General features: G+C 41.0%; 1 protein-coding gene across 1 annotated transcript in view; it reads right to left on the bottom strand.

Annotated features, from left to right (window-relative positions):
* Positions 1-20,251, bottom strand: part of MAX (MYC associated factor X) — a 157,209-nt gene that overhangs the window by 11,334 nt on the left and 125,624 nt on the right. The window contains exon 3 of the mRNA XM_029598891.1: positions 5,294-5,417. Within this exon, the coding sequence (XP_029454751.1) occupies positions 5,294-5,417 (124 nt within the window). The remainder of the gene's footprint in view (positions 1-5,293; positions 5,418-20,251) is intronic.

The following is a 20,251-nucleotide window of genomic DNA, read 5'->3' as shown; positions in this document are numbered from 1 at the left end:
AATAGAACACTTGGCTGCCACAAGCCAATTATTCCTGTGGTAACCTTTCTGATACATCCTGCTTAAAACCCCAGAAGGCAGAAGGATTGTGAGGCCTCATTTTCATGGTCCATATATTCATAATGAAAATCAAGATCAAACAGGCTTTTGCCCTTCTACTCCACAGGAGATTCCTATCCTCCCTGAGCTCGCCTTAGGACACCTGTATTATGATTTGACAGGTATGCCACTCCAATCAACCTCACCATCTGCCACTGATTCTAAAGTATGTCACACCTGGCAGGCACAGAGTGCATGCAGCCAAAAGAAAGAGCCCCTCAAGGCTCACCCCTCATCAGGTAAGAGCATGGAGGAGTAAACCCTATTCAGCTATGTCCCTCTGACTTCTCAATTTAGCTTCAAAGCAAGATTGGAAGGTTGAAAGCATGGATGAGAGTTGCCACTCTCATCCATGATACCTACCCACTAAGTCCGCTATCCCACAAGTATCTGCCTGTGAACGCCTGTTAGCAGTATTAGAAGCTAAGATGTTTTGCCTTCCTATTGGTATACAGTTTACTCATTAAAAATACTGACAGTCTGTCTGATCTCTTAGAACTAATCTCAACCAGACATCAAGTCTCTAGCCATTCTCAGAGACTTGAACCTCCATCCTGAAGCTTTCTCCAGTGAATTGGTCAGAGACTTCATGGAAGCAATGGCTGCATTCGGGTTTGTTCAACATGTAGAGGGGCGCACACATCGAGCTGGGCTTATCCATGACCTCATCTTACTGCCCTGGATCTTTCTCCTTCAACCCAACAACAAATTTACATACCACCCCACTATCTTGACTGAATCATTTTCTATTAATACTGAATCTGGATTGATTGCAGAAAAAATAACAGACCGTCTCAGGCTGTTAAAAGCACCTATCAGATGAAGAATGTATCATTTTTGTTCATTTCCCACCCAACAATTGTATGCTCAAGATGGGTTACAGCACATTAACACAGTTCTTAAAGCAAGCAAAAATGAATATCAAATCAAATCAATTAAAAATAAATACATCTTGTAGCCAACTAAGAATAACAAAAAATATTTGTAATTGTCATCACTCAAGACTGGCAATTGCTTTGTTGTTTTGCCTGTTTTAAGTGTGATTTTTTTTGTTTTATTATATGTGTTATGTATATTGCTCAGGCATAAATTTTAATAAAATACAAACTAAGACAACACATTAGCACAAATACATAAAAAACAGAATTGGCTGATGAAACTTCTGAAGTGCTTTTGTCCTATCCACCTAAATTACTGGCATGTACTGTACCACAAACATCTACAGTTAGTGCAGCACAGTTAACTGGCTGTAGCTGGAGAGAGCGCATTAGCTCAATGCTGCAGAACCTGCACTGGCTACCAATCCCCTACCGGGATTAATTCAAAGCCATCTGCATTACCTTTAAATCACTACGAGGTCGATACTGAGCAAGTCAGGGAGCAGGAAAGTTACCTTGGTAACTTTAGCCAGATACTCAGCAAAACCTATCAGGGAGTTCTGCTAAATATACCCAGGTAAACTTACCCTGGGTAAGTTTATGACGTGACTTACCCAACCAGACTAAGTTTATTCATTTACTACTGAAAATTGGCACTAACTGGATAACTTTCAGCCCCTCCCCCCACCTCTTTGTAGCCAGCTAAATTTTAGCCAGGGAATGACTTATTCAGATAAAATTTTGCTGCCGAGAGGGCTATGAAATTTAAAACTTGTGCTTTGTCCAGGTTCTTGGAAAAACCCTTTTGAATATCAATCTCTAAATGACCAGGGCCCAACCTAGCTGTAGGATTGAATGTCTCCTCTCACAGGCTAACATCTAAATAAGAGAGGCACTCCTACACCTTCCTGCTCCTAAAGATGCCAGGCTGGCCAGAACACCATTAGCTCACCTTCCCCCCTCTTTCATCCCGGTGCCCTGGAACTCTCTCCCAACAAAGGACAGATTAGCCACCGACATATTGACATTCTGCTTTAATATAAAGCGCTCCACGTCTACCCTTTTTAGTCCAGTAACACCCTGCCCCCTTCTCAACTCTGTGGCCACTTGTCAGAACATCCCCACGGTTGTTCTAGTAAATAAAAACATTCTCTCATACTTTTGACCTCCCCATCCCAACCAACATTTTAGCCCTCGACTCTTCAGTTCTTACCATTTGTTTTGGTTATGTGTGCAAATTATTTGGTCATCTTGTACCTTGCTCTGAATACTCTGGTAAATGACAGTAACAAATCCTTGTAAGATAAATAAAAGCCTATAATCATAAATCATGAAACAAGAGCCATTACATTTTATTACACATAAGTATACTTTAAACATAAAACATTTAAGAAGGTTCATTAAAAATAAATCTAATATGGTTGTGTTTTGGCTAGATGCCAGCTTTAGGGAATTGCTTACTTTGAAAAAAATATTTAAAAACAAAATTATATTAAAGTTATTACATTTGATTGATTTTAAGGTACTTTTTAAAGATGTTTTATGTTTAAAACATACTTGTGTGTTATAAATGGATCTTGTTTCATGATTTATGATTGTGGGTTTTTAGAACTAGCACTGCGCAGTACAAGCCTCATTATACAATATGGGGAATAGGCTGTGCTGGTTAATCAAATATTCCCGGCCTTTCCTCTCCCACCCCTCTCTCTTGCAGGGAGCAGGAGGGGAGGAGTGGGGTGGGGTGACTGAGTAGAAAGGCAAAGCAGAGAAAAGCTTTTCTGCTCCCTAATTCAACCCTTCTCCCCCCCCCCCCCCTCTCCCAAAGTACTGCCTAGGCGAGATGCCAATTAGTTGAGCATTCTGGATAGCTGAAACCAGAAAATGGGGTTTTAAATTTCTTTACTCCTTGGTGTTTTAGCATTTGCCAACATTCTTTTGCTATACTATTTCTTACTGTAACAGGACAAGTCTCGTTTGCCCGGGCATAGAAATTGTCCATACTCACATATACTTGGCTTAATTGATATGGCTCAGTATTACAGGCAAACGGTGCCCATTTTTCTAATGCAGAAAGGAATATAGGCCCAAGGATTTATTACAACTAGAACTCTGACAGTCCAATTTACTGCAAAAGTCCTCAAGACCTAAGTGCTGGCTTGTGGCACTTGTCTTTGGGTTGGCAGCATATCATCTAAAAGCACTACCTAAACCCTGAAGGAAAATTAATAGTGATTAAACAATATCAGGTGCTTTGTTGCCCAGGTGACTTCAGATTTGAACCAGGAGAGCTCTGCCAGAGTCCATCTCACTGGGCATCACGTGAGACATCAGGGATACAACTTGAGGAGATAGGAGGCACCATGTGCATACTGGATTCTGATTTTGCAGAACCCTGCTTTAGTTTAAGTTGAACTTGGGAGAGGTGTTGCTACCATGGGGAGCTGTGGCTGTGAGCCCAGTGTAGAAAGACACAAATAAAGGAAAAAAGTAACAAACAAAAATTAAAAAAAAACCCAAAACACTAAAATGAAAAAAAAAACAAAAAACATTCTCCCTGGCTCCTAATATTTTTCCATCACAGAAAATTCTAGCTGAATAGTTCCATTCAATTACTATCACTGTTTTATGCTTTAAACTTTCTAGGGCAAATTAAAAAGCTTCAAGGAGAAGTCTCTATTAAATAAGACATTTTAAATACAATGTGCATGTCTCTCTCCACCGTGACTAGGTGCAAACGTAAACATATATAGTGATCTGCCTAAAATGAGTTACAAACCTTTCTGAAAATGTCTTGAAAGTTGTTATCCTGAGAAGATGACTGGAGGAACAAACACCTTTTAACAACTTTCTCTCAAAGAGTTTTGCAGGGTGGAGGGCTCTGCCTCATACCGATGCCTGGCCAGGAAGATGGGGAAGGGGGAAACAGGAATGGCACAGGACACTGGCAAGAGGCACAAGAAGACGGAAAAGGCCCTTCGCCTCTCGCCGAGCAGGACCACAATGTCCTCCCGACCTGCCTCCTGAGATCAGTGATGGGCAAGCGTCACAATGTACCTCTAAGGGCCACTGCAACAACCATACGTAAACTAACTTTCAGGCCGATTCAGTAAAGTCCGCGGGAGAGCGGGCGAACGCCCAGGCCACTCGCCTGTGCGCGCAATGCAGTATTTAAATTAGGTCCAGCGGTAGAAACGGGCAAAAGGAGGCGCTAGGGACCCTCCTTTTGCCCCAGAGCGGTGGCTGTCAGCGGGTTTGACAGCCGACGCTCAATTTTGCCGGTGTCTGTTCTCAAACCCGCTGACAGCTATGGGCTCAGAAACCGGACGCCGGCAAAATTGAGTGTCCGGTTTTCGACCCGACAGCCGCCGGCCGACTTCAATTTTTTTTTCTACTTTTTTTACCCTTCGGGACCTCCGACTTAATATCGCCATGATATTAAGTCGGAGGGTGCACAGAAAAGCAGTTTTTACTGCTTTTCTATGCACCTTCCCGGTGCCAGAAGAAATTAGCGCCTACCTTTGGGTAGGCGCTAATTTCTGAAAGTAAAATGTGTGGCTTGGCTGCACATTTTACTTACTGAATCGCACGGGCATACCTAACAGAGCCATCAACATGCATTTGCATTTTGAGGGTGCTATTAGGTTTGGCGGGTTGGATGCGCGTTTTCCGCCCCTTACTGAATAAGGGGTAAGGGAAAACACGCATCCAATGACAGGTTAACAGTACGCTCCGTTGGAGTGCACTGTACTGTATTGGCCTGATTGTGCAGCCCATCCTGCATGAAGTAAATCCAGAACTGCAGTTTGGTTCACTGCCTAAGGCTTTCCTTCCCTCTCCGCCAAGCATCAGATAGACATAAGCCCTTCCCTACTGTTTTGGATATGTAATAGGACTAAGTGAAGCTGACAAATACAATTTTAAAATGGGTCACAGAAACCTTAATCACAAATTAAGCAAACTAGCTAACGAATGAGTTTTACCCTCCCCACTGCCTCTCTCTGCTGACCATCGTAGAAATTCTCTGCATACTGCAGTCTATCCTTTACCGAGAAAGACAAGGGAAAGGAGCCCAATTAAGGGAAGAAAAAGGTACTTTGTGTGTATTGTTTAAATATAACCGTAAGGTGTGCAATTAAGGCTGCATTAGAGAAATCAGAACCACACAGTCCCTACGTGCAATGATGTGGGGCGGGGAATAACCTGGCTTAGCCTGTCTCTGATGTTTGAAAAAGTTACCTGGCAAGTCAATGTTCAAGGATGGAGATTTGCAGACCTCCCCCCCCCCCCCCCCCCCGCCCCGTATCCAGATGCCTCACCTTGCTGCTCCAGTAAGGCGTTCTGCCGCTTCAGATCATCAATGTCTTGCTGGTGTGTGTGGTTTTTCCTTCGCATATACTGAATGTATTCTGTGGCTTTATCTAAGATTTGGGCTCGGGATGCCTGTTGGAACAAAAATAAAAAACAGTACAGACCAATATTCAGAGAAAAGCTGTTGTCAAGCAAGTCTTCATGCTCTTCCTTCCACCCAAGGTTTACCGCTGCAGAAAATGAAACACCCCAAATGGCCAACATTAAAACCCAGAAAATGAAAACGTTCTTATTTACCAAGCAACCAAGACCCACATTTATGATGTTATGATCTGATTTATTTGGCTTAGTAATACGTTTTCGTTTTTTTGGAATTTTTTCGGTTGCGGCACTCTTGGACTCTTTTGTTTGTGATCAACATTAAAACCCAGCATTTCCTAATCTGCACATGCTACAATTTTATTTCCTGCGACAACGGGAAAGTCTGATACAAATTCAAGGAACAGAGTGATGCTGCAGTAAACAATCACATCTTCGGCAGTTTCTAGTTTTCTGGTGTTCAGAAGTTATCAAGAATGAAAGACTGAATTTATACACAGTCAAAAGATGCAGCGAGACTACAAGAGGAAAAGCATTTGCCCTTTTCATGACCGACAATTAACATATTGTCCAAGGTGGTGTTACACAAGAGAAGCATAGCTTAAATTTTCTAAGCAATTTCCACTGGACAGTAACCTACAGAGTGGAAAAAAGGATGAGAATTAATAAAAAGGTTGATTTTCAAAAAGTTACTTCAGGATTTAGGTGGTTAAACTTTTGCTTTTAAAAAGATCCCCCCCCTCCGATAGACTAAACGGAACTTGTGAAATTCACCAGACAGCCAAATAAGAGGCATTCCTAGGATGGGCTTATGGCTAGACCTACCTTTCAGCACTAACCAGCTTAGTTGCACTAATGGCTGAACTTTTGATCAGCTAGACCAGGGGTAGGCAATGTTAGACCTGGAAGGCCACAACCAAATCTGTTTTTCAGGATATCCCAATGAATATGCACAAGGTATATATTTACATGCATTGACTTTATTGTATGCAAATATAACTCATGCATATTCATTGTGGATGTCCTGAAAATGAGACCTGGTTGTGACACTCCAGTACCACAGCTGCCCTACCCCTAAGCTGGACCAATACAAATTCTCAACTGAAAATATAATTGCTTAGGATTGCTGAAAAAGGTTTCTAAAGATAGTTAAAATTAACCAAATCTTTTATCCACTCAGCAGATCTTTGAAAATTAATCACAAACCAAATATTTATGAGTATGAGGCAATAGAACAGACCCATCTACGAAATATCTATGGACTGGCTTGTGCACCTCGCTCAGAAATAAAGTGCCAGTTAATGAATAAAACTGGAAAGGCCTCAGTTTTCCGAGATGTCATTTATCCTCCTGTAAAGTATTTGAAATGCACCAGGGAGGATAGCTTTCAAAACGGCTTGTATGCGCCCATTTATGCATCTATAAGGACAAACGCCACGTTGCTATTGTATTTTATAACATGTGGATACGATATACGCATATTATAAAATACAAGTACACATGTACATACATATGCTCGTGTATGTAAAAACCACAAGCCGCTTTAAATTCGGACCAGAAAAGAGGCAGAACTTAGCTGGATAAGTCTGGAAAGTGCCTCGTGTCTAAGTAGCACTTTTCGAACTCATCTGGTTTGTAAGGCAGCTGGAGACGTAAAAAACACACTACTTATTAGAGATGTGAATCAGAACCAGAATCGGTTCGGATTTCAGTTCCGATTCAAATCTCTACTACTTATCCAGATAAGTTCAAATTTGTCCATTTAAGTAGCAAAGACACTACCTAGCCAGGCTAGTCAGAATTTAGCCAATAAAAACAACATAAAATAAAACAAATGCAAAATGACTTCATGGCATCCAGATATTTGTTCTTTGAATTTTAAAGGGATATGAGAGTAGATTTTACTTGCGTTTAGATGCATTTACCCCACCCCCATCCCCTGTAAGTTGGCTTTCACATGCTAAGTCAGGAGATTTTCTAACATGCATGCAACAATAGACTAATCTGTAAAACTGGTTAGTTCATCAGTTCGCCCAGTCCATCTGCAGCTCATGAAGACCCTCTTTGTAAGGGTCTTTCTCTTTGTAAGGTGATAACCACAGCCCTATACGGCCGGTATTTCGCGATAAATGCTTCCTCAGGGGCACATGAAATTACTGTTACAAGAGTCCTTGCCTAAAAACTTTGATTGTACCAGCTGATATACAATTTGCATTTCAGTGACATCATCGTTTGACATCATACCTTTGGGCATTTAATGAGACGTTCATGTCAGCCTCGTTTCCTCTTTCCTACGAAGAAGACAGTAGAGACGCTGGGTCCATTTTGAAACGGTAGCCTCCGGTGTTAAGTGATCTTTCAGTTTTGGTTTATAATATCTCACTAAATGCATATTTTTCTGATGTTTTTAGGCAAGGACTCTTGTAACAGTAATTTCATATGCCCCTGAGGAAGCGTTTATCGCGAAATACCGGTCGTGTAGGGCTGTGGTTATCACCTTACAAAGAGACTGCTGGTTATACTTCTCTCATGGATTAGAGTTGAAGTTTATAAAGACTTTTAATGAAAAGATAAAAAACATGAAAAAATATTTTTTGAAATTTAATAAAAAAAAATTTTCCTTTTGAAAGTGATGGTGAATGATTAAAAACCGGTTGGGTTCTTTTTTCTTTTGGAAATCACAACGTCAGGCTTTCTGACACCGTCACTTAGGCTATTTTCTACATACATATTTTTTGGTTTCCCTCATTGTTTCCAGTTATTTTCTGGGTAACTATATTGACTCTCCTTGATAATATATTACATTTCAATTACCCCAATATTGACTGGGTAAATGTAACATCAGGACTTGCTAGAGACAAAGTTCCTGGATGTAATAAACAATTGCTTCATGAAACAACTGGTTCAGGAACCAATGAGAGAGGGAGCTATTTTAGATTTAATTCTTAGTGGAACATAGGATCTGGTGAGAGAAGTAACTGTGGTGGGGCCACTTGGCAATAATGATCACAACATGATCAAATTTAAACTAATAACTGGAAGGGGACAATAAGTAAATCTACAGCTCTAATACTACATTTTCAAAAGGGAAACTGATAAAATGAGGAAATAGATAAAAACTGAAAGGTGCAGCTGCAAAGGTTAAAAGTGTTCAACAGGCATAGACATTGTTTAAAAATACAATCCTAGATGCAGAGGCCAGATGTATTCCATGCATTAGGGAAGGTGGAAGGAAGGCAAAACGATTACTGGCATGGTTAAAAGGTGAGGTAAAAGAGGTCATTTTAGCCAAAAAAACAAAACCTTCAAAAATTGGAAGAAGGATCCATCTGAAGAAAATAGGAAAAAGCATAAGCATGGTCAAGTTAAGTGTAAAACATTGATAAGACAGGCAAAGAGAGAATTTGAAATGAAGTTGGCCATAGAGGCAAAAAACTCATAATTTTTTTTTTTTAAATATATCCAAAGCAAGAAACCTGTGAGAGAGTCGGTTGGACTCTAAGATGACCGAGGGGTTAAAGGGGCTCTTAGGAAAGATAAGACCATTGCAGAAAGACAAAATGAATTCTTTGCTTCTGTGTTTATTAATGAAGATGTTGGGTAAATACCAGTTCCGGAGATGGTTTTCAAGGGTGAAGAGTCAGATGAACTGAACCAAATCACTGTGAACCTGGAAGATATAGTAGGCCAGATTGACAAACTACAGAGTAGCAAATCACCTGGACCGGATGGTATGCATCCTAGGGTACTGAAGGAACTAAAAAATGAAATTTCTGATTTATTAGGGCCTCATTTTCTAAAGTATCGCAGGCCTGCGATACTTTAGAAGATGAGGGGTGGGGGGCTGAAACGGGGGACGGGCCTGTGCTAGCCGGCAGCGATCGCACCGTCGCGGTGCGATCGCTGCCGGTTTCGCACCCAATAGCGCCACCATAGGAAGTGTAGCTATTGGGAGCGAAATAGGCAGCGAAAAGGCACTTACCTTTTCGCTGTCCGCGGTGCCAGAGCAGAGTCGGCCCCGGTGACGCCCCGACTCCTCCTCTTCCGGGGCAGACTCCACCCCGACTCCGCCCCCATCCTGGTATCACATGCGAGCGGCTTGGAAAATGAGGTCCTTAGTTCAAATTTGTAACCTATCATTAAAATCATCCATTGCACCTGAAGACTGGAGGGTGGCCAATGTAACCCCAATATTTAAAAAGGGCTCCAGGGTTGATCCAGGAAACTATAGACCAGTAAGCCTGACTTCAGGGCTGGGAAAAATAGTGGAAACTATTCTAAAATTCAACATCATAGAGCATATAGAAAGACATGGTTTAATGGAACACAGTCAACATGGATTTAACCAAGGGAAGTCTTGCCTAACAAATCTGCTTTATTTTTTTGAAGGGGTTAATAAACATGTGGATAATGGTAAACCGGAGGATGTAGGGATTTAGATTTTCAGAAGGTGTTTGACAAAGAGAGGCTTCTACAAAAACTAAAAAGTAATGGGATAGGAAACTATATCCTTTCATGGATTACAAACTGGTTAAAAGACAGGAAACAGAGAATAGGATTAAATGATCGATTTTCTCAGTGGAAAAGGGTAAACCATGGCGTGCCTCAGAGATCTATACTTACTGGTGCTTTTCAGTATATTTTTAAATGATATGGGAAAGAATACGATGAGAGGTTATCAAATCTGCGGATGATGCAAAATTATTCAGAGTAGTTAACACAGCAGATTTTGATACATTATAGGAGGACCTTGAGAGACTGGAAGATTTGGCATCCAAATGGCAGATGAAATTTCATGTTGACAAGTGTAAGGTGTTGCATATAGGGAAAAGTAACCCTTGCTGTAGTTACACGATATTAGGTTCCATATTAGGAGCTACCACCCAGGAAAAAGATGTAGGCATTATAGTGGATAATACTTTGAAATCGTCGGCTCAGTGTGCTGCAGCAGTCAACAAAGCATACAGAATGTTAGGAATTATTAGGAAGGTAATGGTTAATAAAATGGAAAATTTCATAATGCCTCTATCTCTCCATGGTGAGACCGAACCTTGAATACTGTGTGCAATTCTGGTCGCCGCATCTAAAAAAAGGATATAGTTGCGATGGAGAAGGTACAGAGAAGGGCTTCCAAAATGATAAAGGGGATGGAGCAGCTCCCCTATGAGGAAAGGCTGAAGAGGTTAGGGCTGTTCAGATTGGAGAAGAGGGATAGGATAGAGGTCTTTAAGATCATGAGAGGTCTTGAACGAGTAGATATGAATCAGTTATTTACACTTTCAGATAATAGAAGGACTAGGGGACACTCCATGAAGTTAGCAAGTAGCACATTTAAGACTAATCGGAGAACATTCTTTTTCACTCAACGCACAATTAAGCTCTGGAATTTGTTGCCAGAGGATGTGGTTAGTGCATTTAGTGTAACTGGGTTTAAAAAAGGTTTGGATAAGTTCTTGGAGGAGAAGTCCATTAACTGCTATTAATCAATTTGACTTAGGGAATGGCCTCTGCTAATACTGGCATCAGTAGCATGGGATCTTCTTAGTGTTTGGGTACTTGCCAGGTTCTTGTGGCCTGGTTTGGCCTCTGTTGGAAACAGGATGCTGGGCTTGATGGACCCTTGGTCTTACCCAGCATGGCAATTTCTTATGTCCTTAAGATTGCCGATTAGGTTTTTTGTTATCCAGCAACATGTAGCTGAATAACTTTAAGCTTATATATTCTGCAGGATTTATATCCCGCTGAATATCTGGCACAAGTTATCTGGTTAACTTTAGCCGGATAACTTGTCCACTAAACAGCCTATTGAATATTGCCCTCAATGTTATTTACTGCAGGCAGGCTCTATGAAATTTTGAAATCTCCAAAAACATCTTAATCATGAACTGGACTTCAAATGCATCAAAACATCTAAAGCTCCCACACTTTTAATCGGTAGCCTGCATCTTCAGCTCAGACAAAATTGTGTGGAAGGAGAGAAAAAGTATGAAATACTTAGGAAATTTGCTGCATGATTCAACATAACTGCAGCTCACACATCAGGAGAAAGAATATAGTTTTTACATTAAAGCTAACCCTTTTGCCAAACTGAACTTATGTCAGCCTTACTAACCTGCCACATTGGCAGATTTTAAGAGTTTTTAATAGTCTGCTGTGGCTCAAAATATTGTTTATATTCTGGTTCCATTTTGAGACTTCCTCTGTGGAATTTCTGATAGTTTGGAGGTGCATTTCATTTTGGAAACCATAGTGCTGTGTGTTTATTTCAACACAAAGCAACCAAAGTAAAAGTAACCCCAAACTAAACAAGGCAGATCTGAAATCTAAAATGCTAACATCCTAAAACTGCATGCCACAAACTTTTTATAGGAAGGGTCACACATAATTTTTCAATCAATGAGAGCAGAAAAACCATTTTTAGTATTTTGGTTTTTGAAAATATTTCACATTTCTTTTCCTAGGTCACCTCACCTCCTGTGTGTCCACCCTCTTTTGCCATTTCTCCCTCTAAGCCATCTATTTCTGACATTTATGTTCTATCGCCTGTCTCACTTTCATGATATTTTCTGCCCTTCTCTCTTCTGTTCATTTTATTCTTCCTCTTCTCCGGCAACCCTTCCTCGTGTTTCACCTCTAGTTCCATCTTGTTCATCCATCTCCAGTTCATACTTTCATGCTAAATTCTCTTCTTCTCTTTTCTAGTACCTGCCTTCTCTCCAGCAGTATGTGTTCTCCCTTGCTCCCCTCTTTTACTGATTATGTTCTGGGCTGCTGGTCCCCTTCTTCTACTAGTCATGCCCTGGGCCACCAGCTCCCTTCCTCTGCTGGTGATGAACCCAGCACGGCTTCTTTTTTTTTTTTTTTGCGGGAGAAGAGACAAAGCACAGCCTTCTTGCCTTCTACATAAGAACATAAGAATTGCCATACTGGCTCAGACCTTGCTAAAATATCAGAAGTATACATCAAACCATCTACCTATAAGCTATGATTCAGAAATATCAAGTAATTACAGAAAGATTTATTTATACATAAAGAGGTTGATTTTAAAACGAGCATATGTGCCCCCATATACACGAATATCGGTGCGCGAGCAAGGATATGCTAGAATTTTCAATTATGTGCGCACTTACACACGTTTTAAAATGCACCAACCGCGCATAATATGCTCTTAATTTTAAGTGGATACTTGCAGGCTAGCTGTACTCGTATGTCTTCAATAGGACGTCTGCTTTAACTCGTGAATGTCAGCGAATTTTAAAGCATGCTCGCGCGAGGCACATTCCCAGTTTCAAATTCGTCCATCAGTTTTTTGCCCGGTTAATAGCAAGGTCTTTCAGCCCCCGGCGTCATCCTGCATGCCACTCAGCTGACCTGGACCCCTCACACCCTGTCCTCTAAGCCGTACAACTCAAGATCCTCAGATTTGCTCTTCATCAGGAGCAGAAGTAAAGTTACGCAGATATATCGCATAAGCATGCTGTGCGTTTCGTTTTTAAAATTCGGAGTTATGCGCGCGAGACTTGGCCCTGCCCTGGAATGCCTATGTCCCACCCATGCCCCATCCCTTTTCCGCCCCCTTATTACTCACGCACATAAGGTTACCATATGCATATATTTTGTGACTTTTTAAAATCCACATTGCTCATGCCCTGCCCACATAAGTGCATATATGGGCATTTTTGAGCAAACAACTCAAAGTAGACCTGAACATTTATAGCCCGCTGATCCACCAATTTTAGCAGGTAACAACTTACATATATAATCATCAGGTCATACTTACAAATTTTAAACACACTGTAAATTTTCATATTACAACCACAACACAAAACAGATAGGCAATAGCATAAAATTGGTCAAGATATTGATCTACATCAACTGACATTGCAGCCTAGGGACTGATTTACTAAGGCTTTTCTCCCATTCTGTGTTTATGAGAAAAATGCTTAGTAAATGAGGCCCTCAGGCAAAAAAAGCTGAAGTAAAAAAAAAAAAAAGAGCTTTAAGAAGCTTTCTGAATCAAAGGAGATCATGCTCTGATCTAAGCTCCTCCAGTAATACATGCCAAAGCATCGGACCGACTATACCAAATACACATTCTCTGATTTCAACTAGATGGGCTGTCCTGAGGGAGAATTGCTAGCAGACATTTTGCTAATGAACGGAGAGGACACGAAGGAGATAGTGAATAACTAAGGGGTAGCTTTTCAAAAAATATGCGTGCATGTCCATATGCACGTGCTACCCGGCGCGCACACATGGACGCACGATTTTATAATACGTGCGCGCCAGCGCACATTATATAATTCCAGGTCAGTGAGCACAAGGGGGGGGGGTGTAAAATTTAGCAAATTCGCGTGGTGACGCATCGGAGCTTTCCCCAGTTCCCTCCCAGTCTGCTCCTACCATAACCTCCCTTTCCCTTCCCCTATCCAACCCTCCCCCCATCTCTATCCTAGCCCCCCCCCCCATTTTTTTTTAACTCACCTTTTGCTCCTGCAAAGGAGCAGGAGCAAGTTGTGCACGCGCCGGGACAAAGCCTCAAGCCCTGACCCGCCCCCTGCCCTTACACTCGTCCCGGGATTTGCACACGTGGCCGGGCCAATTTGAAAATTGGCCCGGTGCGCTTAAGGCCCGGCCACGCTCGTAAACCCCGGGATTTACACTCGCTGGGGTTTTAAAATCCGGCCTTAATTGAATAAAACACGGAGCAAGATTATGACGAGCCTTGAAGATAAACATAAGAATTTTAAAACTAATACTCCACACAACTGGCAACCAATGCAGGTTGATTAAAAAAAGGAGTAACATGATCCCGTGGAGAAGAGTCAGAAATTAAATGTGCATTAGAATTTTGGTTCAACTGTAGGACCTTCCAATGGGACTGTGGAAGGCCTACAAACAAATGTATTACAGTAATCGAGAGAAGAGAATATTGAGTAACTGCGAAAATCAGCATGGCAAAGAAAAAGGTCTGAGAGAACACATGAGATGCAGATTAAAGTAGAAGGAATGAACTAAGGCATTGATACGCGGATGCAGGGACAAAGATGAATCAACCAACACACAGAGATCACGAGCCTGCAATCTGATAGGGATGGAATTGTGATCTAAAGTAATATTAGCTAGATTATTGGCTGGCAAGACCTGTGATGGCACTACAGTTTCTGTCTTGCCAATGTTCATGGCTAGTCTATTGGCTGAAAACCAATTCCTGATCTGAAACAGACAAGATGATAGTTTCTGAAATTCATGTTCCAAAGTCAAAGAAATTGGGGAAACAAAAAGCTGTGTGTTATCTATATACAGTCTGAATGAAATGTCTAGAGGTTTGGGGCCCTTCTGTGGCAAGTGGGTACAAACAGAAGACCAGTCACCAATTGTGACTCAGAGAATGATTGGACAGAAAAGAGGTAAACCTTTAAAAACCATAGAAGAAATCCCCAAAGATTCTAGACGAGAGAGCAATATAATGAGATTCAGAGTGTCAAAGGCCAAAGATGTATCTAGGTACTCCGTGAGAAACTTCATGCAATAAGTGGAATAGGATTTCTTCATCAGGGAATCACTTTTAAGCATGGAATATACTTGTATATCTCGGCTGTAATAACACACTCAGTAAATGATGGCGAATGCACTCCTTCATTAAAGTGCTGTTCGTGCACTGAAGATGGAACGATGGCTTTTTATGGTCGAAGTGCTTCTTCCTCTCTGGGATCGTGCGATTGCGATCTGCTCGTTTCGCTGCTGTGGCACAAGTGTCGGGATCGTTACACTTATTGCATGAAGTTTCTCACGGAGTACCTTGGCGTCATAACAGTGAGTTTTAATTGGTATAACAATTCTTTTGTATACCATTATTTACTCCTACAAACAGTGGACTTGTACTGGACTGACAAGATAGCTTAATGGAATAATATATTAAGCATCTTTTTTTCTGGGGTTACCAATGATTATAAACTCATTCTAACATCCACACTGTTGGAGTTGGAGCTTCAGAATAAGTAGCCTTATTTATTTATTTATTTATTTGGAGTTTCTTATATACCGATAGCAGTTTGCACATCGTATCGGTTTACATACAACTAATAACTTGTGGGCATAGCCCTTACATCGAACAGTAAAAGTAAAGTGGAAAACAAATATACAAGAGGTATATGTGAAATTAAAAGCTCTAGGAAACAATATACAAAAGGTCTATGTAACAAGGTCTACGTAACAAGCTCTATGAAACAATATACAAGGGATATATAAGTATATAATATCGGAGTATGAAAGAGGGTTTCTTAGACAACTATAATAATAAATATATCTTATAAGCATCCGATTTAGCCTAGTATTGGCACTTTATGAGGTTTCCCCAGTTTAGTTATTTATTTGTGTCATAAAGTTAGATTAGCAGCATCTCATAAGATATGGCATACTGGGTCAGACCAAGGTTCCGTCAAGCCCAGTATCCTGTTTCCAACAGTGGCCAATCCAAGTCACAAGTACCTGGTAAGTACCCAAACATTAAATAAATCTCAAGCTACTATTGCTTATTAATTAATAGCAGTTTATGGATTTTTCCTCTAGGAACATATCCAAACCTTTTTTAAACCCAGTTACACTAACTGCTGTAACCACATCCTCTGGCAATGAATTCCAGAACTTAACTAGGAGCCTTTCGCTGCTTTGCGACTAAGCTTTGGAAAACTCTCCAGAACATTAGAGTCACAAAAGCAGCTGCTTTGTTCTTGTAATTCGCCAAAATCCTAGCTTTTTGCCCAGGTCTATTGTCCTTCATTTGGTTAGGTTACATTTTGAACAGAATTTGGAGGTTATATTCTTAGGAGGTATCTTACGTCCTGGAAGGTGTTTTACATGTTAGAGAAGGAACATGAGGGGCGAGAAAGCAATTCTGTTAAATTAAAGGTGATTAGTAGTTCAGTTATCATCTTGTCTGGGTCTTGGCAGTTACTGTTATGGTGTGTTAGGTTTGAGCGGTGGGTGGTTACATTTGTAGCTGCTTTATTTTATTTATTTATTTATTTTTTTGATACTTTGAGGTTGATATTGAGCAAACTGAGGAGCAGGAAAAGTTGCCCAGATAAGTTCCACAGGCTATCAGGATAAATTTAACCAGGCAAGTGTTCCACTTAATATACCCGGGTAACTACAGGAAGTGATTTTTCCAAACAGGCGTATCTGGCAAAATGTATTTAGCTAGTACTGAATATCTCTTTTTATCAGACTAAATTTTAGCCTGCTATAATTTCACTGACGCAGCAGGAAATTCAAATCTCTGGTTTTGCCTGAGAAATTCAAAAGTAACCCAGACAAACCCTTTTGAAAACTGATCTCACTGTCTTATTTATTTGCATATGCAATCAGCATTGTGGCTTAGAAAACACTGTATTTTTGTATAAAGAACAAAGGCGCAAATAAATTCCTAGAAAATTGTATGATCAATATCAGATGCCTTTAGTGTCTCTCTAATACATTTATTCAATTCACTAGTAAAATCACTTTTTTTCATTTTCTTTTTTTCCAGTTACTGACAAGTAACACTGGAACATAATGCACAGGATGTGTTTTCTTTGAAACCAATGTCATATTCCTAGCTATCTAAAAGTTAGTTGGATAAGTTTTATCCAGCTAACTTTAGGACTGCACTGAGGCTGTCCTAAAGTTATCCAGCTATTTAGCTGGCTAACACTGAATATCGGCATTATCCGGCTAAGCTAGTCGGACAACACCACTCCTCCCTGGAATGCCCCCAGACCACCCCAATTTATCCGACTAAGCATTTAGCTGGCTAACTAACTGTATAAATCAGAACACTGAAACTGGCAGGACTTTCTAAACCTATGGTTTCTCCGGAACTTAGCTAAACTGTTTATTATTGACCTCATATTTCAATAAAACAATAGGAAAATGCTCTTAAACAGAATACATTCAACAAGAAAGAAAGGAGATTTAATTTAGTGGGATAGAATAAAAAGTTTAGTATTGCTGATTAAACAATTTTTTTTCCATTTGTTTTCTTCTTTTTCTTACACTCTGCCTCTCTGTTAGGATTCACTATCTCCCTTAGGATGCTGATTTAAGTCCAGGAGTTTGAAATCATTCCTTAGCCTTAAGATAATTATCTGACTTTCAGGAAAAAGGTGAAGACATGGTTGTTTATTTGCTTGTAGATTTGGGGGTCCTGGAGGTTAAGGTGTAGATTTATTGGGGTTTTTACAGTTGTGTTCTTAAGTTTGTGGTATGTATGTTTATTTTATTATTAGCTTTGATTGATTGTGGATGTTATTTTCATTTGTTTTAATGTTATACTCTGTGCCAATCAGGATTATTTTTCCTCTGGGTGCAATATAGAAGAATTGGAAAGACCCAATCATTAAGAAATGAAATGAACCCTTTATGAATCATATATTCTTCATACCAGAGTCTAACAGCCTATCCAATAAAAAATAATAAAGACATTGTAAATCATATAGGAGAATCTGACATTACCACATTTAAATTTTATATACAACATCATATACAAGGAGAAAAAAATAGGACGAAGGAAGAGTGATGAAATAGCTGCTACCATAGTCATTCATAACTGATCATCTCTCCTTAAAATGCAATTTCAGATTTGATCCGATTCCAAAGAGCAGTAATAATTAAAAAGAAACTATGCATGTTAAAATGGAACCTCTAAGGCAGTGATTCTCAACCTTTTCCCCATCCTTTAAACACCCGACGGATCACGCTCACGTGTGACACACTGCTCATTACAATCTACGAATGAAATTTAAAAAAAAAAGTCCCCATATTACTTTTATTGTAAAGAATGACATAAGGGAAAAATAAGAGTACCCTCTCTCTGAAATAAAATAGTAACCACCTTACCTAAGAAAAGGCAACACTGAAAATATTACAGCAGGCCTTAAGACACCAATATTCCTCCTATTAGGAAAATTGAACAAGCTAGGCTGCTATAGAGCCCTACCAAGAAACTACATGCAGCAATCACATTTACAGACCCTCATCTAACAAAGAATAAAGAGACCATAAAGCATAAATAGAAACATTTATACAAAAACTGAACTAGAAACTGCAACAAGCCAGAATCTCTGTATGCAGTGCAACAACAGAAAAAGAGAAATCACCAGTCCTTATAAAATAAAGTAAGAAATATAAAATCAATAGCAGTAAAACCATAATAATAAAAAGAACAGATTATTTCAAAACAGCTGATGAATGGAATATCCAATAATTAAAAACTCATACAAAATTTCTAGACACCAATACAATATTTCAAAACAGCAGACACAAAAACCCAATAATTAAAAATAAGGATAAAAAATAAATTCTCTGCTCTCCATAGCTGGAAAAGTTCAATTTCCAGGTGTCCTGAGATTGCTGTGAATTAGGAGGGGGGAGGGGGGGTTGCTTGCAACTTTCTCCTCTGTCAGTTACACACATAGGCTCTCAATCACACACACACACACATGCTCGCTCACTCTCTCTCTCCCCACTGAACTAGCGACAGCAACAGCCTCCTCCTCTTCCAGCCCTCATGGCCTCAAGAAAGGAGTCCCATTGGCCGCAGGGGCTGACGATGCTCCTCATTTTGCTCCAGACCACGCTGGTCTTCTTCGGGCTGACGATGCATGCACTTTAGTATGGTTTCTTCTTGTGCGCGTGGCTGCTGCACGCCACTTCCTCTTCCAAGCTGCGGGAGCGGGAAGAGGAGACCATGTTGGTGTCGCTGACTTCAGCTCCCCCGCCGCGTTCCACCCAGGCTGTCAGCATTCTAAGCCCGGGCGGAGGAAGAGTTCCCCTTTTGCTGGGGCAGGGGGAGCAGCTGGGCACCAGAAAGTGTAGCGACACACCTGCGTGTACTTGGTGACACACCGGTTGAGAACTGCTGCTCTAAGGGGACCAGATTTTCCAGTTCTTTTGCCAGCATCATTAATTAAGGCTGCAATGAGCAGTCAAACAACCTCCCACACAATGCCTCTTCTCATCTTTATAAAGTCATCTACTGTAACGTCAAAGTCCCTCCCATTTCCCAGACTGCATGATCTGTGGATTTACTTTAGGAATCTGGAAGCTTACATTTAAGTTGCACATAAATATTTGAAAAATATCCATTCTATGACAGTCATTGTGGAAAAGATGGGGACTAAAAATGGAATTTGGTTTCATCTAGCAGTTCTTTTACAAGCAAAGCAAAATGCACAAATGAAAAACAGAGAGAAAAAGGGGGAGGCCACTACTAAGGATGGATGTTAGACTTCAGTGATACAAGCCAGACAGAGGAAAGAAAAAACTGAGGGGTAGATTTTATAATTTTGCGCGAGCGCGAACCAAAGTACGCTGGATTTTATAAGATATGCACGTAGCCGCGCATATCTTATAAAATCCGGGGTCGGCGCGCGCAAGGGGGTGCACATTTGTGCAACTTGTGCACGCCGAACCCGGCGTGCGCTGCCTGTTCCCTCCGAGGTCGCTCCGAAATCGGAGCGGCCTCGGAGGGAACTTTTTTCCACCCCCTCTTCCCCTACCTAACCCACCCCCCCCGGCCCTATCTAAACCCCCCCTACCTTTGTTGGCAGATTTACGCCTGCTGAAAGCAGGCGTAAATCTGCGCGCGCCAGCGGGCTGCTGGCGCGCCATCAACCGACCCGGGGGGCTGGTCCGGAGGCCTCGACCACGCCCCCGGTTCCGCCCCAAACCACCCCTGACCCCAGACATGCCCCCTCCCCGCCCCTTTTACGAAGCCCCGGGACTTGCGCGCGTTGGCGGCCTATGCAAAATAGGTGCGCCGGTGCGCGAGTGCCCTGCATGCATAAATCCGGCTGGATTTACGCGCGCAGGGCCTTTAAAATCCG

This window comes from Rhinatrema bivittatum, chromosome 4, assembly GCF_901001135.1.
Source record: "Rhinatrema bivittatum chromosome 4, aRhiBiv1.1, whole genome shotgun sequence".
NCBI lineage: Eukaryota > Metazoa > Chordata > Amphibia > Gymnophiona > Rhinatrematidae > Rhinatrema > Rhinatrema bivittatum.
Note: the sequence above shows the minus strand (reverse complement) of the source record. Positions and strands in the feature narration are given on the sequence as shown.